This window comes from Eumetopias jubatus, unplaced genomic scaffold (genome assembly GCF_037043125.1).
Source record: "Eumetopias jubatus isolate StellerSeaLion01/CBP00866 unplaced genomic scaffold, mEumJub1_p1.0 scaffold_8, whole genome shotgun sequence".
In the NCBI taxonomy this organism is placed as follows: domain Eukaryota; kingdom Metazoa; phylum Chordata; class Mammalia; order Carnivora; family Otariidae; genus Eumetopias; species Eumetopias jubatus.
The window spans coordinates 92,687,552-92,713,681 of record NW_028274814.1 but is presented as its reverse complement, the minus strand read 5'-3'; the positions used below and the strand labels follow the sequence as shown (position 1 = coordinate 92,713,681).

General features: G+C 39.5%; 1 protein-coding gene across 1 annotated transcript in view; it reads right to left on the bottom strand.

Moving 5' to 3' along the window:
- IRAK3 (interleukin 1 receptor associated kinase 3) overlaps nt 1-25,550 on the bottom strand; it is a 47,237-nt gene extending 21,687 nt beyond the window's left edge. The window contains exons 1-6 of the mRNA XM_028110812.2: nt 25,319-25,550; nt 9,927-10,109; nt 7,022-7,086; nt 6,297-6,351; nt 4,892-5,043; nt 2,138-2,202 (exon numbers count right to left, since the gene is read on the bottom strand). Of these exons, the coding sequence (XP_027966613.1) occupies nt 2,138-2,202; nt 4,892-5,043; nt 6,297-6,351; nt 7,022-7,086; nt 9,927-10,109; nt 25,319-25,466 (668 nt within the window). The 5' untranslated portion in view covers nt 25,467-25,550. The remainder of the gene's footprint in view (nt 1-2,137; nt 2,203-4,891; nt 5,044-6,296; nt 6,352-7,021; nt 7,087-9,926; nt 10,110-25,318) is intronic.
- Nucleotides 25,551-26,130: the final 580 nt, after the last annotated feature.

The window sequence follows — 26,130 nt, the reverse complement described above, 5'->3', positions numbered from 1 at the left end:
CATACATAAATACCTTACCAGAACAAATCCAAATGGATCAGATGTATAAATGAAAAGAAACGAAACCATAAAGGTACTTGAAAAAACCATGGTAGAACTATTTTATAACCTTTCACTGGGAAGGTCTTTGAAACTGTGCTATAAAATTCAGAATCTGGGGCGCCTGGGTGGCTCAGTCAGTTAAGTGTCTGCCTTCGGCTCAGGTCATGATCTCGGGGTCCTGGGATCAAGCCCCACATCAGGCTCCCTGCTCAGTGGGGAGCCTGCTTCTCCCTCTGCCTCCTGCTTTCCCTGCTTGTGCGCTCTCTCTCTTGCTCTCTATCTGTCAAATAAATGGGTGGAGTCTTTGAATATATATATATATATATATATATAAACAAACAAATAAATAAATAAAATAAAATCCAGAATCCATAAAAGAAAATATAGATTAAATTCACTACGTTACTCTGAAACCAATAATACATTATATGTTAATCAATTGAATTTAAATTTTAAAAAATTCACTACATTAAAACCATTTCTGCATAGCAAAAACTAGAATAGGCAAAGACAAATGTCAGTCTGGTAAAAAAAAAAATCTCTATCTCACAACAAGAATAAGGCTAATTTTCTCTAATATATAAAATGCTCCTACAAATCATTAAGAAAAATACCAACAGCCTATTCTTTTTTAAAAAAATGGGCAAAGAATAGTATCAGATATTTCACAGAAAAGAAAATAGGTCTCTTAATACGTGAAAAGATTCACTCATAATAGAAAAAGAAATTTAAACCACACTGAGAAATCATTTTCACCTAGCACACTGGCAAAAATTAAAAGTTAAGAATAAATGCTGTGTTGACAAAAATATGGGGAGCCAGGCATTCTTATATATGCCTGCTTTAAGCGTAAATTGGTATTTCTTTTGGAGGACATTTGGTATTATGCAATGCATATAACCATTCGACCCTGTAATTGTATTTATGGGACTTAGATATACTCAAACAGGTACAAAATAACATATATACAAGCGTTTCTTGCAGCATCATTACTTTCTAATATTAAAAGATTAGAAAAAAACTAAAAAATCCATTGATATGAGAATCGTTAATTAAATTACAGTACAGCACACAATGAAATACTAAAATAAGCAAAGTGAACAACATATTTATGCTACCCCTGGTGTGAAAATAAGAAAACAAAATACACACATGCTTATGCATAAAGTATCTCTGGGAAGATATGCGGAAAACTGATAACTGTTGCCCTTGGGGAAATCAGCTGGGTGGTTAAATGTAATAGTGGGGAAAAAAAATCTGTTCTTGGTTTACCCTTTGGCACTTTTGGAATTTTGAAATTTTCCAACTCACTACTTATTCATTAGCAAATAAATAAAGCTTAAAAATCGAAACCCTCTACTATTACAATTTGGGTTTTAGTTTTTGGTTGACTAAGTGATATGCATTAAGTTTTTATGATTAGACTTCTAATGTTTTGATTTCTGGTCCCGGGGATAAAAAAAGGATTCAGTACAATGCCTCCTCCACCACCGCCCATTTCACTTATGGCTTTAGAAAATATCTGAAAAGAATATTTTCTTTTCATAAAGGGTGATGAGTGAGCTCCATAGGGTTAAGGGCCTTTGATGAGCAGGCTGTACGGCTGCAGATATGAATATATATGAACATGAAGTCATTTTAGTCTGTCTCCAAGGACTCCCGGGCTCATGAATGAATTCCCAGAAAACAACACTTGATTTCTTTGTCTAAACTCTCTTCCTGAAGAGGGTTATACTGATGAAACAGTTTCTTGACTAAAATGTCTCTAAGGAAGGAGGGAATGATCAAATATATACACAATTCTAATGTTCTAGCAGTTACTTGACATTGAGCCATGTTAGTCACACATGATTTAACCCACCTCCTTGTGACAGTTTCTTGTTAAAATATGTTCAAGTGAATTATGTGGATGGTGTATTTTAAAATGTATTCTAAGAAACAGACTAAAGCAGACGTCAAAAATGTACCCAGTGTTCTCATAGCCAACCCACATTTATTACATGCTAACCATGCCAAGCACTGTGCTGTAGCATCAAAGATGCACAAAGCTGAAAACCAAGCACAGAGGGAGAAATTCCAGACAAAATATACTCACAGTAGTAAAACTTCAAGCTCAGATAAAAACCTCTTCCATTGTTTCTTACATTGCATTTTTTTCTCCTAAATATCGTACAGAAAAATGAGAAAAAAAATTAAGGAAAGGATCTCTATTTCTGGGATTCTTAACCCAGGGTCTATAGTCTTCCTGAAACTTAGCTGCCCTTTTTGATGTAAATGCATATAAGCACTTTTTCTGGGGAGAGGATCCTTAGCTTTCATCAGACTTTCAAAAACCCATTACCTCCCAAACAGATTGAGAACCACTGCTCTTGAGTTAGAAGTTTTTCATGCAATGTGTCCTGTTGCCCTATTTCATATTCAAACCCTTTTACCATATTTTGTACACATTTACATAAATTCAAAAATTTTACATATGTATTTAAGGAAAATCCCATGACAGAAACTCCCCACTTGGTCTCAGAAAGAATCCAGTTTGTTGTCGCTGTATTCTGGTTAGAAGTGATTTCACTAATTTGGCATTTCTGATTTGGGTCATTTGGAGATGATGACTCAAATTTACCTTTGTATTAATTTTGGAAAAAATGGGCTTACTAAGACATTGAGAAATATAACTCCTTATTTCAAAGGAGTTTCAGAAGCAAGCCCAATGCCTGACACATGAATATTTATTGAATATATTAATGAATTCTATAATATTGTATGGGCACCTACTCGGTACCTGGTATCGTTCTTGATGGCTTTATACACCTTATGTCACTGCATGTCTCTGCATCTCCAGTTCCTAACTTCTACCACGAAAGAGTTAAATATTCTTAGGCTCCATCAGCTGTAAGTTTCTATTATTTGTAAATTGCAAGACAGGGCAGGGTTTTTAGAGCTCTGTTCTCAGGAAGAAAGGGAGAGAAATCCAGCAGGAATTCTGGAAGCTATTTTCCAAAAATTAATCCAGGAAGTCAGAAACAATAAACTAGGCTAACAAATCATTTTCAAGGACCGCTTTATGAGAATTTACATTTTAAAAAGCCGTTGTCCGGGAAGCCAGGTGGATTGGGTCTCAGTCCTATTTCTAACACTCAATATTTGTGACTTTTGTCACTTAACATCCCTGAGGTCATTGTTTTCTTAATCTGAAAAAGGAAGGTGTTAGTTTTTGTGTTCATGCTAACCTAGCACTCTTAATGCTCAAAGTTTGGTCTGTGCATGAGGAACATCGGCTTCCCTGGGAGCTGGTGAGAAATGCTGAATCTAGGTCCCTACCCAGGTGTGCTGAATCAGAATCTGCATCGTAAGATCTCCAGGTGATCTGTACGCACCTAACGCATCTTGTACATTTCCCCACTTCCATCCCTTGAAGATAGGTTATTGAGGTACTGAAGTTAATGTCCCAATTTTACAAAACCACATTTCTTTAAAAACAAATGCTCTGTGGCTAAGTCTTTGTTAAATTATCCCATCTTTCCTGATGTGTGTGTAGGACTTTGTACAGTCTCTAAGTCTCTGGTAACTTTGTCAGCTCCTGTCTTTTTACTCCTAGAGATTAGCAGCTAAATTCATGAAAAGGACATACATGCTTCATTCAATTCACCTAATGAGCATTTACTGAGCAACTTCCATGGGCCCGGCCCTGTAATAACACTCTGGGATACAAAGATAAGTAAGACTCTTTAAAGAAAACCATCAAGCCCACTGGGAGAGGTGGTTGATGAAGTCGGTGTTGAGAGATAACGCTATGAGGCTGTGGCTGCACATCGGAGCTCTGGCTGTCTCTCCCGGGATCCCATGACCTTTTATACAAATCTCTGCTCAACTACTTCTCACCTTACATGTTCATCTTTTCTTTACCTGACCGTTTGTTTGCCCCATAAGACTGAGTTCCCTGAAGTCAGAGAGGGAGACGAACCATGAGAGACTCTGGACTCTGGGAAACAAACTGAGGGTTTCAGAGAGGAGAGGGGTGGGGGGAGGGGGTAGCTGGGTGATGGATACTGGGGGGGCACGTGCTGTGATGAGCACTGGGTGTTATATGCAACTAATGAATCATTGAACACTACATCAAAAACTATACAGTGGCTAACTGAACATAATAATAAAAAAAAAAAAAGACAGCTCCCTGAGGACCGAATTATGCCTCATTCATTCTTGCTCAGCACCCAGCCCAGCAAGAGTTTAATAAATGTTTATTGACCATTGACTATCAATGAGGAACATGAAGAGCAGCTGTTTGAGGTATCTGTGTGCGTCCCTGTCTCCTGACTCCTGAGTATGACTCCCCAGTACCCTTTCTGCTTTACTGGCTGTGGCCCCTCAGCTTTCTCCTGAGCTCCTACTCTGATCATTGCCTTGCTCCTCTTACCTGAAGCCTCCTCCTTCCAGCCCTCCTGAACTGTGATACATGACAATGTAATCACAATACAATTTATAAATATCAGCCTGTGGCTTAGCCTGTGAAGCTACTTGGAACAGACACTGTCCATCCCAAAAAGAACAAGAAAACTGGAGTAGCCCAGAACAAGCAAAGTGCCAATGGTCCTGCAAGGCTTCTCAGAAAAGTCCTCCTCCTTCGACGCATCTGGGGATGGGAAGAATTTCATTTCCACATTCCTGCGAGACAGGCAGTCATTTCACAGTCTTTTCTCCAGTCACCTGAGCTCATATATCTTATTTCCATTTATGAAACTTTATTTTCAAATATACCTCCTTTCAATGTTGATGAAAAATGACACTTTCTAGTATGAAATATGAGCAAATAAATGGAATTGATCTCCCATGGTAGTAATTCTTTCCATACCTGTTTAAATAATTTAATGGCATACGTTCGCTTTTGGATCTCCGCTCTGTATACCTCAAAAATCTCCCCTTCTCCAATTAGGAAATCTTTGTGGAAATTTTTGGTTCCATCTCTGATGTTTTGAAAGCTCATGGAGGATTTAAACAATATTCCTTAGGAAGGAAAGTAGGGAGAAGATAAGTTACTTTTTCTCTTCTTAAGAATCAATGCCACCATTATAAAGAACCAGGACTTCCATATTAGAAATACATCAGAGCCCAGCAGAAAACCAGCAGGGCCCAGGAACCCAAACTGAAGCCCACCATGTGCTCTCTGCCCATTTACTCGGGTCTGGCACCCACCATTCCAGAGACCAAATGGCTTTTTAGATATCTGAACAATAGCACTGTGATTCTATCACCCTTCCAAAGAGCTCAGCCAAAGAACTTAGTTGGGGAAACTTTTCCAAGATTTGATTTCTTTGTCATTAGATCAATGGGTTGCTTTTGACTCACTATGAACCTAAAACCATTTAAAAAAAAGAACCCAAAAACTATAGAAGTTTATGACTAAACAATATTCTCCTAGAATGACTGATAGAAACATTTTTCACGAGCCAAATCCTCTCTATTCCTAACTTACTTCCTCAGAGTAAATTCGGAAGATGCTTCAGCTTTTCAAAAAATCATCTAAAGCAGAGATTGGGAGAAAACATTCAAAAGGTAATCAAATACATATCCAAAGGGAAAAGCTTAGCTAAATCCTTCAGAGCCCGATTTTGGCTCTATTTCCACATTTTATGTTTGATTTAGAACTTACTGTTAAATCTTAAGGGACCAAAACCTTATCCAACTTTATCCAACTTTTCTAGTTCTCTTTTGAACCAAAGAATATGCAGATCTAGTGGTAAAGATGAGGCAAAGCAGACTTACTAGCCTTTAAAGTTTATCAGAATGATTCCCAGGTAGAACTAAATTATTCTCCCTGCTAATAAATTAATAAAGTTGATATGGAAAATAATGGGATTTTCACAGTGACCTTCAGCATTGCTCTACAGACATCTCTAAAGATCTCTGCAAGGGCTATGGAAATTTCTAAAACTATATAAAACCCAGTGTAATTTTTAAATGTTTTCTGATGACACATAAAAATGCAAATTTCACTAATGGAAAATATGAAACTCCCCTAAGGGAAGAGACCACCATTATATTCTCTATTGGCCAATGGATTTTTAAAATATCACCACAATATATCATCCATCAGAGCTCTCTGTCAGTCAAAACTGCAAGTATTTTGATATCCATGAAAATTTTACCCTAAACCTGCATATTAATGAAGAGTTAATAGGTTTATTGGTTATTCCTTTCTGTAAGTTAACTTAAAGCAAAACGTGATTTAAAGTAAAAATAAAAAAATTTTTTTTTACCTTTTTCATTACGTTCAGGGATAAGAACATTATCCACTGTGACATTAGCTGTTTCCTAAGAGAGGAAATACAGACTGAAGTAATTCCATTTCGTAAGTCTAGAAAGAACAGAACCTTAACAGGAATCCAAAACTCCCCCTGGACTATAGAGTAGAATAGAGTAGAATCTGATTTAGAAATAGAGTAGAATCTAATTTAGAGTGCAATAGAGTAGAATCTAATTTAGAAAAAAGCTAGTAGAAAGCAAAGTTACTTTATTTAATTCAATAGTATTCATTGCTATATACAGTTAAGTCTTTCATACCACTGCAAAAACTCAATGTCATGGTTATAGTCAATTTTAAATGACTTCTAATGCTATAAAAACAATCACTGCCAATTTATTTGTTCCAATAAAACCAACAGCAACATGCAAAACGCCAACTAGAACAGGAAAATTAAAAACTGAATTAAGATAAATGCACAGCTGCCAGCACTCTTAATAGTTCTAAGCCTCATCTGCGATAGACCACCGTGAGAAGAAAGCTCTTCACTCTTAAAACACTCACAAATCTCTAATTCCTCAATCCCCAACTAAACAAAGAGTAATGAGAGAGCTGAGGATTTTCTGCTTTGAGAAAAGTACCTGCAAATCCAGCATTTTTCTGTCTGACAATTTCATTCCCCATGCTCAATTATATATGTAACAGGATTCAAGGTTCATTATCTATGCACATACACTCTACCTTGGGTAACATGTTTGGAAATCCATCTCCCTGATGACTCTGCTCTGAAGGATTCAAGACTGCTCCTGAAAGAGAAATAAGGGAAGCTAGATACAGAAAAATTTTATGTCTCTAATAAGCATGTTTTTTTTTCTTTCTTAGACTGTGAAAATAAACACCTTGCTAGTAATGTTAATTTCTAAAGCTCAGTTTCATTCTCTTTGAATGGTTACAAATTTGCATATGTGAATAGCTTTATAAGGATCAAATATTATGCAAACATGCTTTTGTTCAGTTAACACATAAATACCTACCTTAGATTATTGTTAGACATCATTAAAAATATTAAAGGATAAAGCAGAAAACTGAAAGGAAAAAGCAACATTGTATCAGCTTTTTGCCCATACACTTTAAAGTTCTACAATCATGGGATCATATCTCCCTAGATTACTTTATTTTTTATCCTATCTTATGCCATAAGGTGTTAGAGGTGTGTGTGTGTGTGTGTGTGTGTGTGTGTGTGTACGTGCGCACACACATGGTCAACCACAAACACCTACCACCCCTTCCCGAATGCACACTGTAACTTCTGTCTGTTCTATTTGAATTGAGGTAGTCTATGTAGTTTCCTATAAAAGATGAAAACCCTGAAATATTTTGCTGTCACATCTGACATTTTCATTCAGACTTCAGAAAAGTTTTACTTCATCTTCTAGTTTTCTTAGATTGTATTGTATTTTAAAAATTATTTTGCTTGAAAGACTGGCAACAAAACATAATCAATTAATAACAGACCTCCTTGAACAAACTACAAACCAATTAGACCTGGCAGACATGCTATAGAACATTCCATCCAAAAACAGAAGAATATACACATATTTCACAAGTGTACATTGAACAAGCTCCAGGATAGACCATATCTTGTGCAATAAAATGGACCTCAATAAATTTGGAAGGATTGAAATAATTCAGAGCATATTCTCCGACCACAAGGGAACTTAAATAGAAATCCATAACAGAAGGAACTTTGGGAAATTCACAAATACATGAAAATTAAACAACAAATCCATAAGTAACCAATGAGTTCAAGAAGAAATCACAAGGGAAATTAGAAAACACTTTGAGATGAATGAAAATGAAAACACAACCTACCAAAACTTATGGGATGCAGCAAAAACAGTGCTTAAAAGGAAATTTATAGCTGTAAATGTCTGCCTTAAAAAAGAAGAAAAATCTTAAATCAATTACCTAAGTTTTTACCTTAAGGAACTAGAAAAGAAAGAGTAAACTAAACCGAAGGAAGCAGAAGGAAAGAATTAAGATTATAGTGGAAATAAATGAAACAGATAACATAAAAACAAAAGAGAAAACCAATGCAACCAAAGTGGGTTCTTTGGAATTATCACAAAATTGACAATCCTTTAGCTAGACTAACCAAGAAAGAGAGGGGACTCAAATAGCTAAAACCAAAAACAAAAGAGGAGACACAACTACCAACCTCATAGAAATAAAAAGAATTATAAGACAATATGATGAACATCTGTATGTAAAAATTAGATAACTGAAATGACACAGACAGATTCCTAGAAAGACACAAACTGCCAAAACTAACTCAAGAAGAAATAAAGAATCTGAATGGATGTATTGCAAGGAAAGAGACTGAATTAATAATCTATGATTTCCCACAAACAAAAGCCCAGGTGAATCCCGCCACACATTTAAACAAGAATTAACATCAGGTCTTTACAACTTCTTCCAAAATAGAAGAGGAAGTAATGACTCACAAATCATTCTATGAGACCAAGGACTAAAAATATGTCTGGATGAAAAAGCCAAAAGAATAAGGATGCTGATTCAAAAGAATTTCCAGCCTAATAGCCCTGAGTCTGTAATATAAGACCCAAGATCACTCAAGAACATTCTTGTTGAAGTGAATAAATCTTTTTTTTTAAAGATTAAATCTGAAGTGGAATAAACAGAACAGGTGACATTAGAAAATTATTTTATTGATAAAGATGAATGGAAAAAGCTTCATGAGCTTTACTTATCAGGTTGCTCTAAATGGAAGGCAAGACACAGCATCAGAAACAGACAAGACAAATAGAGGGAAGTATTAAGCCACTGTGAATGGATAGCAGACAAGTAAGGTACAGTTAGAGGCCACGACATAAAAACAGCAGTAAAGATAAAAGATACATCCCAGGGTTATTCTGCAGGTATCATTTGCACTAAAATACAGGGCAGGGGGCTGGAGGTGGGGGTAGAGTGGGGTGTGCCCGGGTGGCTCAGTGGGTTAGGCTGCTGACTCTTGGTTTTGGCTCAGGTCATGGTCTCAGGGTCCTGGAATGAAGCCCTGAGTCCTGCTCCTGGGGAGTCTGCTCAAGGATTCTCTCTCTCCCTCTCTCTGCCCCTGTCCCCACTCGTGCATGTGTGTGCACGTGCACTTTCTCTTTCTCTCTCTCAAATAAATAAATAAATCTTTTAAGAAAACAAAATACAGGGAGGAGAATCCAATTATATTTTGACTTCTAATCATATGATAAAACTAATTATAAAAGTATATTTTACTCAAATATTGTGATTCTGTTTATGATTCAAATAGTTTCAGAGTTTTGGATGGAGAGCTCATTCTCCTAGCTAAGAATAAAACATTTTAAAAAGTGTAGTTTCCAAGTAAAAAATTTTAAAAAACTTAACAAGTGGTAGAGAAGAATGTGTTGTATAACTTAGGCAAAAAGGAAAGAAAATTTCACCAAAAAAAAAAAAACAAACAGTAATAAAAGCCTTCAGATAAAGCCTCAGGTAAGGAATCAGTGACACAGCATGACCAGTCAATGTCTTGAATAAAATGCAGTATTTACATTTACAAATTACATTTCCTATAAAATGGACTGAGAGCCACATCAAAAGAATCATAAATGTTTACCATAGTTCACAATTAAATGGATAGCTCGATGATGCCCCATCTCCTGGAGAATCTGTAAAAGGTCCCCGATGGTCTTGTTTTTCTGTGCCCAGGACCAAAGTAATTCTCTTGTTCCACTTTTACCTTGGTCTACATATTTTTCAATGTGACGAACATCCAGCCAGGTGCTTGAAAGTCGCTCCGCTGTGGAAATTGCAAAAGGAAGAACCAAAAAATAATTTACTTTTATTGGAATACTTGTTTGGGGGCACTTTATATGTTTTATTTCATATTATTTGTAATTTTTATTTTGAACTAATTTTAGCATCTACTTCCCACCCAACTTCTCCCAATGTTAACATCTTATATTACCTAGTACAATGGTCAGAACCAGTGATAACTCAATTGCAGGCCTTATTCTACTTTCACAAGTTTTTCTACAAATGCCCTTTTCCTGTTCTATGATCCTACCCAGTTTCCCACAGTGCGATTTGTTTTCACTTCTTCCTAATCTCCATTCTCATGGTCTTCAGTCTTTCCTTGTCTTTAAGGACAGTGAAATACTATTGTGTCCTTCTCAGTGCATAATATCAAGAGGGTCATGATGTTGGTGTCCTATCACTAGTGATCTTAATCTTGATTGCTTAGTTAAGGTGGTATCTGCCACCTTAGTAAGTTCCTTTACTATGAAATTACCTTTCCTTGTAAAATTAATAACTATGTTGGGGGAGATACTTTGAGACTATGGAAATATCCTGCTTCTCCTCAGATTTTACCCATAAACATTTGCATCCACCAGTGGATCTTTTCTATCATAATAATTATTGTGGTCTTTGCTTAATGGTGATCTTCTGTTTTCCCTTCCTCCTCCTAAGTTCATTAACTATAATTCTTCTGTAGGAAAGTGCTATCTATTCTCCCCCATTTAACTAACTTATTTATATCAGTATGGACTTATGAGTGTTTATTTTATTCTATAGCTTAAAATCCAGTATTATTATTATTATTATTTACTTTGGTGCTACAATTATTCCAGCTCTGTCCATCCAGGTTGGGTCCAGTGTTGTGACAAGTCCCATAATTTTTGGAACACTTCCTTATTTTCTGACCCTACAAGATGCTCCAGGATCATTTTGCATTTCCCCTGTCCCAGCCTTGGAATTAATTACTTTTCCCAGGAGTCCTGTTTCCTTTTATTAGATAATGTGTTTAGAAGGCAAGATGTCGGTGCTGGATGCCCTCATGAGTGCCAGGGCTCCACTGCTTCCAAGCAGACAGAGCTAGGAAATATGTGTATATGCATTAACCCACACACCTGTATTTCTCTGTCTGTACAAATATTGAAAACCATGATTTTATACAGATACCTGTGATTCTAAGTCAACACCACATGGTATATTTGAGCTCTTCCTCATTTGTAACTTTATTCCCAAACAGCAAGAAACTTCACTCTCATTATTTACAATGTCTTTACTTTTTTGTTCAATACTACTACATTCAGAACTGCTAACCTATACCCCTGTGAGAAACCCTTTAACCAAAATACAGCATTTATGTATAAGTCTTTTTGCCCTCAGTTTAAAAGTATTCAGGTAAGAGCCTATTTTCCAAAGTTACTAGGTTAGTTCTTTTCTTCCTCACTCCCATCAGTGTGGTTACTCATTTGCAGTAGTTAGGGTCATTTGTTGCAGTTTTAATGGAATGCTGTTTTAAATTTTTGTTCAATACTCTCTTGCTGCTGAACATTTTTGGGCAATTAAAAGCTAATCTCTGGGTAGGATCGGGGAAATGTTCTACTGGGATACTAGGATTTTAATTGCTCAAAAACAGCGTATATGACTTATATAAGGTCTTGTATAAATATCTTAAAGCTGTACTTACTGAAAGTATATGAATTTTTATGACACCCTGAGTTAGTGGGATTCTTCAGGTAAAAAATTATACTGTCTTTGTGGACAACTTCCAGATTTTGAAGTGTATTTTTTTAATTTTAATTTTTTAAAAAAATTTATTTATTTATTTGACAGAGAGAGACAGTGAGAGCAGGAACACAAGCAGGGGGAGTGGGAGAGGGAGAAGCAGGCTTCCCGCTGAGCAGGGAGCCCGATGTGGGGCTCGATCCCAGGACCCTGGGATCATGACCTGAGCCGAAGGCAGATGCTTAACGACTGAGCCACCCAGGCGCCCTAGCCCAGTCATCTTGAGCACTAAAATTAGCAATGCGGTTTGGAGTCAGTGATGATGATGGCAGCATCCTCTCATACCTTTGTCCTCTGGAAAGTCTAAAAAAATTAGGAAGCCAGATGCACATCAATAGATAAAATCCAGTTATCATCTGAGTGTGGTCATGGGGACCCTCAACACATCACCATAACTGGTTATGGAAATCAGTCTTCTCTTCCTCTGCTGCACATAAATTTGGAAGCTCCTCTCCAGCAATAACCAAGGTAACCTCACTGAAGGAACTCACCTATTCACCAAGGATATTCTCCAAAGGTTGATGTCCTTTTAAAGGACAAACAGGGGCTCAGATTGGAGAAGTGCAGTAAGTCCCCTATGGAACTATCTGTGTTCAGTCTATTTCAGACTCTAAAGTTTTAAAAAATTTCTTAGGAAACTACTACACCAGTTATAGTATTTCAATCAAGACATCAGAAAGGCAAACATCTTTGGATCTAATATGGCATCCCTTCTCCCCACATTTTCAGTCCTTCAGGGGTTTGCTGGGCTATTCAATTTCCTCTAACTTTATGTTTTTGCTGAGAGTATAAGTAAATCCTGAAAGTTGACAGAGATCACAATATGAAATCATAACTGCCCCTCTTTCTGTGAATGAACAATTGACTTGGTAGATATAACCAGTGCCTACCAATATTTCCAGTCCTCTACCCCATCAGAGAGGGAGAATTAGGTCTTCCTGCCTTGGGTTAGTTATGCCTATGTGTCTCTTTCAGCCAGAAACACGGAAGAGCCAGGGCATAATGCACCAGGCTCCCATTCCCCCCACAGCAATGGTAGAAGCACATGTCAATATGGGGGTGCCTCAAGATTAAAGTAGCCTGGATTGCTGGGCCACCACATGGAGGTCAGCTGTCCTGGACCCTCAGTGCTCTTCCCACAAGCAAAGGTAAACTTCTGTTATGTTAACCACAGACAGTGATTTTGGTGGTGCTTGTTACTGCAGGCTAACTTAGGTCTATCCTGATTAATACACACAAAGTTTTATCTTGGGTGTTCTGTTACTTCAGTCACATCTTGCATCAGAAAAGAGTGAAAGGAAGTTGCAGCTCTTGTGACTACATTTTAAAGGATGATAACGTTGAGACATTCCATATGAATGCATGCTTAGGCTGTAGAGGGAAAATCCACTACAGCAGAGTATCTGACATCATTAAGTAGGAATGTCTTTGCCTTTCCTCCATATTTTAAGTTCTGGCAAGAATATTTTTATTATTTCTTTCTTTGAAGAGATGATGTCTCATGAAGAGACAAGGACTATCCAAATGTCAATATATATTTTAGACAGCTTATCACTAAAAAAAAAAATAGAAGGGGACCTTCAAAGCAAAAATACTTGGCAAGACGTAGTAACTCTATTCTAATGTATTTCTTTGATGATGTAATCTACCTATTTGGTTGAGGCACAATTTTCATAAACACTTTATTTAACTATTTCTAGAAGCTCTTAGGGGAAATATTGCAAATCAGTATATTTGTTAAAAAGAAAACCACAGGCCCCAAACGGCATCACTTAGGCCAAGTCACCAAACAGGGCTTAATACCTAATCTAACTGTAGTTTCAACATCCCCCAGAAATATAAATCTTAACCAGTCAGTCAGGAATTTTCTGATCAGGGCCAATGAAGTAATCTGTTACATGGGCCCTCTCTATCCCCAAAGGAAGATGAGGTCATTTGCATGATAAGAAACCTTGCTCTTCTCCCTAAGGGAAAGTGATCCTGCCAGGAACAATCCTTTCCTTTTGCTAATAACTTTCTTGCCCCACCATCTTTCCTATAGAAACCTTCCATTTTGTACAACTCCCTGAACTCCCCTCTATTTGCTGGATGGGATATGGACCGATTCATGAATCATTAAATAAAGCCAATTAGATCTTCAGATTTACTTGGTTGAATTTCATTTTTTTTAACAAGTTCAAACATTTGTTTAGTGTGCTAGCAGTACAGTAATTGCATACATCAAGTGTAAGTGGAGGGGCACCTGGGTGCTTCAGTCAGTTGAGTGCCTGGCTCTTGATTTCAGCTCAGGTCATGATCTCAGGTTCATGAGATCGTTCCCCGTGTTGCACTCCACGCTAAGTGTGGAGTCTGCTTGGGATTCTTTCTCTCCCTCTCCCTCTCCCTCTGCCCCTTCCCATGCTCGTGCACTCTCTCTCTCTCTCAAATAAATAAGTAAATCTTAAAAAAAAAAAAAAAGCATGTGTAGAGCAAGAAGAGGGTTCCCTAACTAAAGATGGGGGCATCATGGGGGCATCCCTGGCTGGCTCAGTCAGTAGAGCATGCGACTCTTGATCTCAGGGTTGTGGGTTCAAGCCGCATGTTGGATGTAGAGATTACTTAAAAATAAAATCTTATAAAATCTTTTTTTTTAAAAAAAAGATGAGGGCATCATGGAAGGCTCCCTAGAGGAATGGTTTCTGGAGCCTGAACCAAGTTTAAAACTGTAAGTATTTCTAAAGAGAGGCCACTGTTTAAGGAATTATTGGATGGAATATACTATACTGGGGAGGAAAAAGAAAATCACTGGAATTTCAGTTGGAAAACAAGATAAAAGAATGAACTCTGAGGCTATATTGTTTTCAAAAGAGAAAAGTCAAGACAGAGGACTCTTGTGGCCCCTTGGATATATGCATGAAAATGTGGGTTTAGGGGTGGCTCTGCCGTTGACCTATGGTGCAACTCTAGGCAAGTCACTGAGCAGTTTCAAACTTCTCATTAATAAATATCCTTTGAAATCCATTTGAAATCCCTCCCAAAACAGACACTAAGTTTGGCTGCCCCTCTCTGGTGTGCTGTTTATAGGAGAACTGACCTTAAAATACCTCCAGTCTTTAGAACACTTCCCAGTCTCCAAATTAACATTCCAACAGGGGAACACTAAATATCAAATTTCAGCAAAGTGAAAGTTTAGGTTTCTACTTTTTCTATTAGTAAATTAATTGGCTAACATTTATAGAGTATTAGGCATAATGCAGGTATAATGAACTATATCAGTTAATAATATTTATACAACATACAATAGGCTTTTAAAAAAATAAATAAATAAAACAGCTCCCTCTCGGGGCACCTGACTGGCTTGGTCAGAAGAGCATGCAACTCTTGATCTCAGGGTTGTGAGTTCGAGCCCCACATTGGGTGTAGAGATCACTAAAAAAAAAAAAAGAAATAATAAACTTAAAAAAAAAAAAAACCCAGTTCCCTCTCTACTTCGAATCTTTGGGATAAGACATGACATGACTTTGGGATAAGACATGAAGAGAGAGGACAGCCTTGTGGGCTCTCACAGTCAGGGAGGAGAATGAGGGTGTGACATCATCACCAGTTAGACCCCGAGACCTGGCCTTTGCTGCCCACCTGCTTGTACACTCTGTCTTATATTTTTCCCAAAGCTCTTCTTTCTGGGTTTCCCCTTAACTCAGAGAAGTGAAACCCCAAAACCACCCCTCCAGGTAGTGGCTTCTGCCCTTACAAGACTTCCTGCTGGCCCAGACCACCCAGACCATTTGAGCTAACCCTGACTTGAGCCTGTGCAGAGAGACCATGGAGTGACCTCTGGAATGGCCTACAATTACCTTTACCTCATTATAATTCGAAAATCTCTGCCCAAGGAGGAGGCTCAGCCTCATTTACATAGCACACAAGATCCATAGAGGCATGTGACCTCTTGCCTGCCTCTACATAGGATGACAAGGCTTCCCTAGCTAAATATTCAGCCTAACCCTAAACAAGAGGAACACATCCACCCTCTCTGTGGGAGTCATAGCTTTGGAAGTCATTCCCCATGATCTCCTTAATTGCTGCAAATGAAAGTGTTCTTTGTGGGACAACTGAACCTGTGCCTGACTCACCAAGGTGGGGACTCAACGTTGGTTTGGTTACAACATCAGCTCACTTTACAACAGGGGTGGATTGGGGCAAGGTTTAAGGGCTGAAAGACGAGAAAAGAGCCTGTCAGATGGGGAATTTTTTCTGATGGGTAATATTTGCTGAGTGACGGACAGAGGCCCTGAGTGTTAGCATACAATCTGAAACTCTATTCTGAAAGCAAACAAGGCCAATGGAAGACTTCTGAGAAGGTAATGCCAAGATGGAAGCTTTAGTTTTGGGAGGATCCATCTGGTGGCAATAGTCTCACAAACAATATATGCACATAGAAAGGTAAACACACTTTATGGCTCACAATTCTCACAGTAGGAAAGGAATAGTTTATAGCTGCTAAGGAGAGCTGGAGTTAACTTTTCAAGTCAGATTTCCCACATAATTCTATTCTCCATTTTTAACTTTCTGAATTTCCCTTTTAAAAGGGCAATAGGCCATGATTCTGTGCCTTCTCATCCTGTGACTTGAGGCACGACAGATGCCAAAAGAACTGAGGTTTGAGTTTCCTAACACTGACCAGGGTCAGAGGGTTCTGAGTTTGCACTGGGTCTATATAAAGCAGAGGTATTTTTTCTAATAGTAATAGTTCACCGAGTAAAACTGACCCAGGCTCAGCTGAAATGGATACTGCATGCATGGGTTGCTTCCAGGATGAGAAATGAAATATATTTTCTCTTTCTCTAACTGGTGATTCACAGTGCAACCTTAATAGCTGTTCTTCAATGATGACGCATTCTGCACAGAAACACCACTAAGCAGTATTATTAGCATCCATAAAGTGTATAGTTCATTTGGAACAGATTCTAGAAAACAAGATCTTCAATGTGATGGGACAGGAACGCAGACTCTTGACACGTTAGCTATATCCTTCAATATTCATAGTTTTCCCTAATCCTTCTTTGTTTTTTTCCAGAACATAGAACTTTGTTTCTTCACAGTACTAAACAAAGAGTAAATTTCTCAATGACTAATTGTGTTGTTAAACTTGAGAGCACTCTAAAGAAAAAGATAAATTAAGAAAAATATGCTCTAGGTAAGCATTGTTTAAATCATTGTTTTTTGGAAGGCAAATCTTTTGTTTGAAAGGCATCTTGGCATAATAGAAGCCAAAAAGTCCACCTGAAAAGTTCAGATTATCTGAAGACATTGATTGCTTAATAATCATTTAATGTTCAAAGTTCCTTTTAGGCTTTGTTTTGAGAGGGCAGAACTGTCAAGGTAGTGCTAACCATGGGGGAATTCAACTGCAGAAATCAGTCTCCATATGCAAATATGTCTCTGAAGGGGTTTTTTTAGAATAATGCAACACACCCCTGTTTGGAATCTGTATTTGCATATAACCACATGCCAAAACCCCTAGTAAATTAAGACTACCTTCTTTTGTTTTGTGATAACATGATGGGAAAAGGAAAAGATGCCTCTGTTCTTTCTTCCTACAAAGCACACAACACAATTAGGCCTTTTATTCATTTATTTAAATTTTTTTAAAGATTTTATTTATTTGAGAGAAAGAGAGAGAGAGAGAGCACAAGCAGGGGGAGGGGCAAAGGGAGAGGGAAAATCAGACACCCCACTGAGCAGGGAGCCCCACTTGAGGTTCTGTCCTGTCCGATGCAGGGCTCAATCCCAGGACCCTGAGATAGTGACCTGAGCCGAAGGCAAACCGTGGAACCGACTGAGCCACCCAGGTGCTCCAGGCCTTCTTTTATTTATTTATTTTTTTAAAAAGATGTTATTTATTTATTTGTTTATTTGAGAGAGTGAGAATGAGAGAGAGAGAGAGAGAGAGAGAGAGAGCACATGAGAGGGGGGAGGGTTAGAGGGAGAAGCAGATTCCCTGCTGGGCAGGGAGCCCAATGTGGGACTTGATCCTGATCCCGCGATCATGACCTGAGCCAAAGGCAGCCGCTTAACCAACTGAGCCATCCAGGCGCCCTCCAGGCCTTCTTTTAAAAGAACATTTAACTGAAGATTTAATTTTTAATTCCAAAAGAAGTCAAACAAAAGTCAAACATGTAAGTTGGCTCAACTCCTCTTACCAGACTATAGCATTAACACCCACTAGCTAATAAATTTTACCAGAAGTAATTCTTTGCCATACTTAAGCTTATGTTTATTTTTTACCCATACTTGAGCAGGACTTATACTCTATGGCAGGGCTGTGCATGATTTTTCAGGTATCCTTCCATGTGCCCTGCTCCCTCAATCCCAGATTCAGGTAAGCACCTAACATTAACTACCTCTGCGAAAAAAATTTAAGAACAGTTCACCCTCAACACCAGCATTTCAGTCTGAAGCTCAGAAGCTGTGTGATTCCATACCCAGGTAATGATCAGTACTATTTCCCCATGCTTTCTTCCTTTGTTAAATTTCTTTATAGAATTTGTTTAGGCCTGTAGCCCATACAAATTGGCAAAATCAAATTAGAAAATCCCTACAAGCAGGGACCGCAACTTGAATCTACCACAACGCTTTGTTTGACATTCTTTCCCAAGAGGTTTTGGATGTTTAACAGACATCTGTTTGTTATTCAATCACAGATATTTACTGAATGCCTGCTCTGTACTAGGTACAATTTCAGATGCTAAAGGAGTAAGCAGGAAACAAGGCAAACAAAAAAAAAAATCTTCTGCTCCCTTGAAGCTTATTTCTAGATGGGCAAAAAACAAAGATATATAAAGTGTGTGAGGGATGGTAAGTGATGTGGGGACAAATAAAGCAGGAAAGGGGCATAAGGAGCATGCGGGGTTGTCAATTTTTAAAAAGTGGTCATAGTGGATAATAGTTAAAAACACAAAGGAAGTGAGGAAATAAGCCTCAGGGTTACCTGCAGGAAAAATGTTCCTTGCATGTCCCAGGAGAAGCCAATGCAACTAGCATGGAGCAAACAAGAAGGAAGTGAAAGAAGCCATGTAGGACTTTGGGGCTTACTGTGAGACAGGAAGCTACTGAAGGGTTCTGAATAGGACAAAGATATAATATCCTTTGCATATAGACTTTAGCTCGCTGGCCACCGTGCTGAAAAGTGACTCGAGGAGGGCAAGGGCAGTAACAGAGAGCCCAGTTAGGAGGCTGCTGAAATTATCGAGTGGGATCTGATAGTGGTTTGGGCCAGGATGGTGTTGGCGGCTGTGGCAAGAAGCAGTCAGATTATTAGATAGAGACCGAAGGCAGAGTCCACAACATAAGACTGAGAGACAGGATGTGGTTTGTGAGAGAAAGCAAGAAGTCACAGAAGACTAATATTTTTGGCCGGAACAAATGAAGGATGGGGTTGCCATTAGCCAAGATGGGGAAAAACTTTGGTGGAGGGAAGCATTTCTGGGCTGTTAAGTTGGAGACATCTGTCAAGTAGGCAAATATAAGAGATGATGCTGATGTTGGAGAGAGAGAGACCCAGGCTAGACACGTGGCAGTTATTAGCATATAGATGGAATTGACAAGATAGTGGGTATAGTAGATAAATAGAAGAGGTCTGCGACTGATCCCAGGGGTACTCGGGGAGGTCAGAGGGATAAAGAGGAACCTGCAAGAAGAGAAGAAAATAAAGAGTGTAAGTTCTAGAAGTTAAGAAAGTGTTTTGAGGAGGAAGGAGTGATCAACCGTATCAAATAAGAGAGAACTGAGAACTGACCTTTGGATTTAGCCACTGTGACCTTGGATGAGAGGTATTTTAATGGAGCAGTGGGGGATGAAAGCCTGATTGGAGCAGGTTCCAGAGCGAATGGAGTGCCTGGAATATAAATATCCCTTTTGCAGAATTTTGTCTTAAAGGGAACACTACACCAAAACAAATGATGTAATATATGGTGATTAACATAACAATAAAAAATTTAAAAAAAAAGGGAACAGAGAAATGGGGTGGTAACTTAGACTAAAAATAAGATCTAGAAAGAACACTGTAAGATGGGAGAAATTCCATGGTCGTCAAAAGAACACAGGCTCTCCTCCACTCTCAGGGAGGAGAAGCATCACTCTTCATTCCTTAAGTGTGGGCTGCACATAGTGACTTTCTTCCAAAGAGTATGCAAAGAGGGGAAGAGAAAGTATATCAGTGTAGAAAACCGACAGATAGGACCTCAGCTCTGGTTAACATCAACAGTGTTAAGTTATGTAAATAGCGGGTACCCCTGATGTGATGTCATGAAAATGGCACTTTACCTCTGCAGTCTGCCTCTCAAAAATCCATAACCTCAGTCTAATCATGAGTAAAACATCAGTGAAATCTCGGTCAAGAGACATTCTACAAAATGGTGGACCAGTACTGACCAATATTGACCAGTACTCCTCAAAACTGCCAAGGTCATCAAAAACTAGAAGAGTCTGAAAAACTATCACAGAGAAGAGGAGCCTAAGGATACATGATGACTAAATGTAATCCTGGATGGGATCCTGGGAGAGAGAAGGGGGGTTAGGAAAAAATGAGGGAAATCTGAATAAAATATGGACTTTAATAATAATATATTGATATTGTAACAAATGTACCATACTAATGTAAGATGTTAATAACAGGGGAACTGAGTGCAGACTATATGCAAAAGATATAAAAGATGAGAACTTTTTGTACAATCTTCTAAAGTTTTCTGTAAATTTAAAACTGTTCTAAACAATAAAGTCTATCTAAACTTTTTTTTTTTTAAAGAACATAGGCTCTGGAGTCTGACCACCTGATTAGACTCCTAGTCTCCACTTTACTAGACTATGACTTGAGTTATTTAAATTCTCTGAGAGTCAGTTTCCCTATCTATAAAGTGGAAATACAAAAAGTATCTACCTCATAGAAGTTTTGTGATAAATGACATAATCCATGTGAAGTGCTTAGCACACAGCGTCTGCCAAATAGTAAGCACTATATAGATGGCAGCTATTATTATTATTATATTATTTTGATTCTTTATCGAATATTCAAAGACACACTTAATGTGACTTTATATTTAATTTGCTTTAGGTGATTAATAATAATTTCTAGGATAATTTTATTTCCTTTTTTGAGAGGAAGAAAACTGAATACAACCCATTATAGACTACCTGTAAAAGGGTTTCTTTCTCAGCATATCATAAGCCTTGAAACATGTCATGGTGTGAACTGCTCCAAACAATTTAATTCAAATACCACCCTATGGTAATGTAATGAAATGACTTGTTACCAGAGGCTCTGTTACCACATCTGTAAGGTAGTATAAGATAAGTAACATTTTCAGTGTGGGCTCCTCCTTTCATTACAAAGCCATAAAATCATAATCAACCAGAGAATGTAATACCTTGTGATTTATTATTCTTAATAACCATATGTGATAAAAGTGATTTGAAGAATAAATGTAGAATATGTTTTTTTTTTAACTTTTTTTTTAAGGTGGCGTCTGGGTGGCTCAGTCGTTAAGCGTCTGCCTTCGGCTCAGGTCATGATCCCAGGGTCCTGGGATCGAGCCCCGCATTGGGCTCCCTGCTCCAAGAGGGGAAGCCTGCTTCTCCCTCTCCCACTCCCCCTGCTAGTGTTCCCTCTCTCACTGTGTCTCTCTCTTTCAAATAAAAAAATAAAATCTTTAAAACAAAACAAAACAAAAGAAATACAGATGGCCAACTGACATATGAAGAGACGCTCAATATCACTTATCATCAGGGAAACGCAATTTATTTGACAGAGAGAGACACAGTGAGAGAGGGAACACGAGCAGGGGGAGTGGGAGAGGGAGAAGCAGGCTTCCCACTGAGCAGGGAGCCCGATGCGGGGCTCGATCCCAGCACCCTGGGACCATGACCTGAGCCGAAGGCAGATGCTTAAAGACTGAGCCACCCAGGTGCCCCAATACGTAGAATATGTTTAAAGATAAAAAACAATTAAGTGGAGAAGTGAAAGAGTGTGATAAAATAACTGGTATATTAAGATGCTACTAAAGAAGAGAATTTGGCCTAAGCAATGGCTCCCAAACCAGGCTGTGCATCAGATTCACCCTCTGCAAAACACAGAAAGATGCTGGATCCTTAAAGTAGACCTGCTGAATCAACAGCTCTGGGGGTGGGGCCTAGGCATTTGTATCTTTATTTTTTTAAAAGATTATTTATTTATTTATTTGAGAGAGAGAGAACCTGAGTGGTGGGGTGTGGGTGGTGAGGAGCAGAGGGAGAGGGAGAAGCAGGCTCCATGCTGGGCAGAGAGCCTGACGTGGGGCTTCATCCCAGGTCATGACCTGAGCCAAAGGCAGACACTTAAACCGACCGAGCCACTCAGGCATCCTGGCATTTGTATCTTTAAAGGATTGCACAGATCATTCTGGTTTGTGAAGGACTAAGCTGCCATATGATCTACCTTTGTCAGAGCTGCCTTTGTAAATACAGTCTGATATTCACCATCATCAAGAATCATGATCAGCTTGAGACAGGCTTACCTATTACTCTTGCATTGTTTTCTACATGGAATTTTGGAGACTCTGTATCTTCTGGCTCTCCACTGTCCTGAGCATAAAAGGGGCTGTCTCCCTGCTTCAGTCCTCCAGGACTCTCCCCTTCACCCTCTAAGGTCAAGTTTTCCCTCCCTGCACCTCTTCCTGTCTTTCTGCTTTCACTGTGCCAATAGGGAAACTCAGCATATTTAACATGGGCAGTTGCCTTCAACCGCCCTGAACTGAGTCAGGCTTCCCTTCTGGCTGAGCCAATAATTCATGAAGCAGCTGCTCTGTTCTAGGTCTCCTTTCAGAGCTATGTAGTCTAGCTATGTGCATAGTAAATTATAGCTGGAGAATCAAGGAACAGACATTTTAGATTCTTCTCCTATGAAAGAATATATAAAGGAACAATGGCCAGACTCTATATAAAAACAGAAAAGTGACCCACAACACGCATCAGCCAGTTCAGGATGCCAATCTACTATATACAGTAACTAGTCCAGGAAGTCATATTATCATCTGTAGCAGCTAATCCAGGAAGCCAAACAATAATCCCTGCAGCAATCAGTCCCAAATAGTTAGGACTTAATTAACAACTGCCACTTCCCTGATTTTTGCCCCTGCTTCCAATTCAGGACCATCTGGAAAAAGCCAAGTATGCACCCTACACAATTACATGGAATGCCTCCCTGCTAGTTAGCCTGTCCGTAGCTTCTCCATGCCAACTGCCTCCAATAATGGCAGACCTGAAGCCTTCTTTTTTCCACTATCAAGCTTTTCCACTCCCCACTTGCCTTTGGGTCTCCGTCAAATGCAAGTGATGGTGGCTGGCTCCCTTGCTTTGAATAAATAGTCTTTGCTTGTTCTCATTTGGGTGGTCTTCATTGATTTCCACAACTAGAAAAAAATGGGGCTGCATGTTTGAAATGGCTCACTGAATTGTTCTTTCATGGCTGAAACGAATATACTTTAGAGAGGCTCTGAGATGTAGCAGAAAGAGCAGAGCAGTCAGCACTCGTGAACTTGAGGAAGTCATGGTCTGGAAGAGTGGCTGTGGGTAAGGGAACAGGCAGTGGATCCAAACTGCCATGGTTCAAATCCTGGCTCTGCTACTCCTTAGCTGTGTCAATTTGGGCAAGTGTAAATTAATGTGTACTACAATTTCCTCATCTGTTAACACATTGGTGTTGATAATAGCACCTGCCTCACAGGGTAACTGTTAAGTGCTATATAAGACAACCCATGTGAAGTGTGAATGTCTGGATTTCAATGCCTAGAGAGAGAGAGAGAGAGAGAGAGGGAGCAGCAATACTGGGCTGGACTTCTTGAAAAGCAGCAGTGACATGGGACTGAGGACTAACTGTCCCTCTTAGATGGGACATACGCTCTTCCATTTTCAGTCTTCATTCTGTTTTACACATTTATGATAGCTACCTGGCCCCACTGACCACCTGTGGACTGGAATAAAAAGATTATTCTGTCATGAACATAGTAATTCTAGGAAACCAATGGGTGCTAAAACTGCCCATGCATCCATTTCAAAAAGATCTGGTGTGGGAAGGATCTTATCCCTCAAATGCATATTCTGTGTGTTCCATAAGTCAAAGAGTCAAGTATTCTTTTCTGACATTTTTACATAAGGGTCATACTTTAAAATTACAGAGCTTGTAATATATAAACCATTTTCATTTTTTAATTTAAATTCAATTAATTAACATAGAATGTATTATTGGCTTCTGAGGTAGAGGTCAGTGACTCATCAGTCTTATATAACACCCAGTGCTCATTACATCACATTTCCTCCTTAATGCCCATCACCCAGTTACCCCATTCCCCACCTCCCTCCCCTCCAGCAACCCTGTTTGTTTCCTATGATTAAGAGTCTCTTTGGTTTGTCTCCCTCTCTGATTTCACCTTTATTTTTTCCTCTTTCCCTATGATCCTCTGTTTTGTTTCTTATATATACCTAGAAGCCCGATGCCACATTCCACAAAGTGTGACCATATTGTTCGTCAACAACAAAACTTTTTTTCTCATAGGTCTTCTGCTATTCTTGCTTAAAAAAAAAAGGCGATTTCAGAGAATTAAGGCTAAGCTGTTCTGACATGACTGTGTTTATTTTCAACTAACATTAAATGTGTCATCATGGAAGATCAAATCGAAAAAAAGTGCCAGTACTTAACAAAACAAAGATATTTTTTCCTGAATTATTTCTGGTGGTCACACTCAAGACTTCCAAAAGGCAGTTGCTCAACTTCCCAATGACTGCTTAAAATGGTTTTAAAGCCAACTTTCTAGATTGAAATAAAAAGACATCATCTAGCATAAACCTTCATGCCACAAATTGGATAAGCAAGAAATATTTAATTAAGAAAATTGGGAGCCACATTAATGACAGATAATATTTTACTTTTCACCTGAAATTTAACTAAGATGGGCACTTGGAAGTGCACTGAAAACACCAAAGGATAAAATTAAAGGCATAAATGTTTTAATATAAAAATTATATTCTAGGGTGATTTTGCAATAAGAAGACATCACATAGGCGTTCTGATTTAAAATATTCTGAACCAAGTAAGGCACGTACAGTTGATAAACATTAGATGGTTTCATGAGGGTAGCTGCTTTTCCCAAGCCTCCGCTCCCTTAATCTTGCACAAGTACCCAAAGTGTCTTTGAAAGAGAAGGGGGAGTTCATCTTCGGGTCTCAGGGAGTATCTGGGTACCTCCCAGGGCGAGGAAGGCACAGCTTCCCCGTCGGAAGCCCCCGGGAGGCCGCTCTGTCTTCTCGGTCCCAGACCCGCAGATTTGCCCGGCAGAGAGCGCGGCAGGTCGGACCGAGCATGCGCGCCGCGGCCCCGCCGCCCTCCCCTCGCCCTCTTCCGCCGCCGCCTCCGAGGGCCGCACTCACCCAGGCCGCGCCAGCCCAGTTCGCCGTCGCAGCTGTCCAGGACAGAGCAGAGCTCGCCCAGCAGCGCGGGCGGCAGGTCGAACAGGAGCGTGTGCGCCGTGAGCGCGCCGCGGGCCCTACAGCTCCGCGCCGCCGCCGTCCAGGCCATGGCTCGGCCGCCGGAGACCAGTCGGAGGAGGGATGCGGAGCCCGGGCCTCGCCGCGCCCGTGAGGTGCGATTACACAACCGCGGAAATCCTGCTTCCACGACGGCGGCCAAGGCGGCCGAGAGCCCCACAAGGGGCGGGCCCCACATGACGCAAAGCGCTGCTCGGCAGCGATGCCCCTGCGGACGCCCGGCCTGGCAGCGGGGTCTCCCTGTCTCTGCGTGGCCCCTCTCACAGGCTTTACGTTTTGAACAGTTCTTTTCGTTGCTCTGGGTATTGGACGCGACTGGAGAGACAAAGCAGGGAGCGAGAGCTGGGCAAAGACCAGGAGGGCAGAACTAACGGAGGGGAGTCTACTACGCCTTCTGCCTGCCCTGGCCTGGGCTGTCTTCTGGCCTGGATGGACAGAACACCTGCCATTACTTCTTTTAAAATGCATTTTGCTTTACCCTGCCAGAATTTGATGTTTATTGAGGAACAGTTGGAAAACCCAGAAAAACTGAAAGAAAAAAATAATCACTCAGCTGAAGACAACCATTCAAGAGGTTTGGCACCATCTTCCAACTTTTCCTGAAGTTGAACAGATAAATGTGCATATATGAAGGGATTGTTGGGAAAGGAAAAAAAAACCAACAGGAAAACAAAAGAGAACAAAGCAAAGGTTGT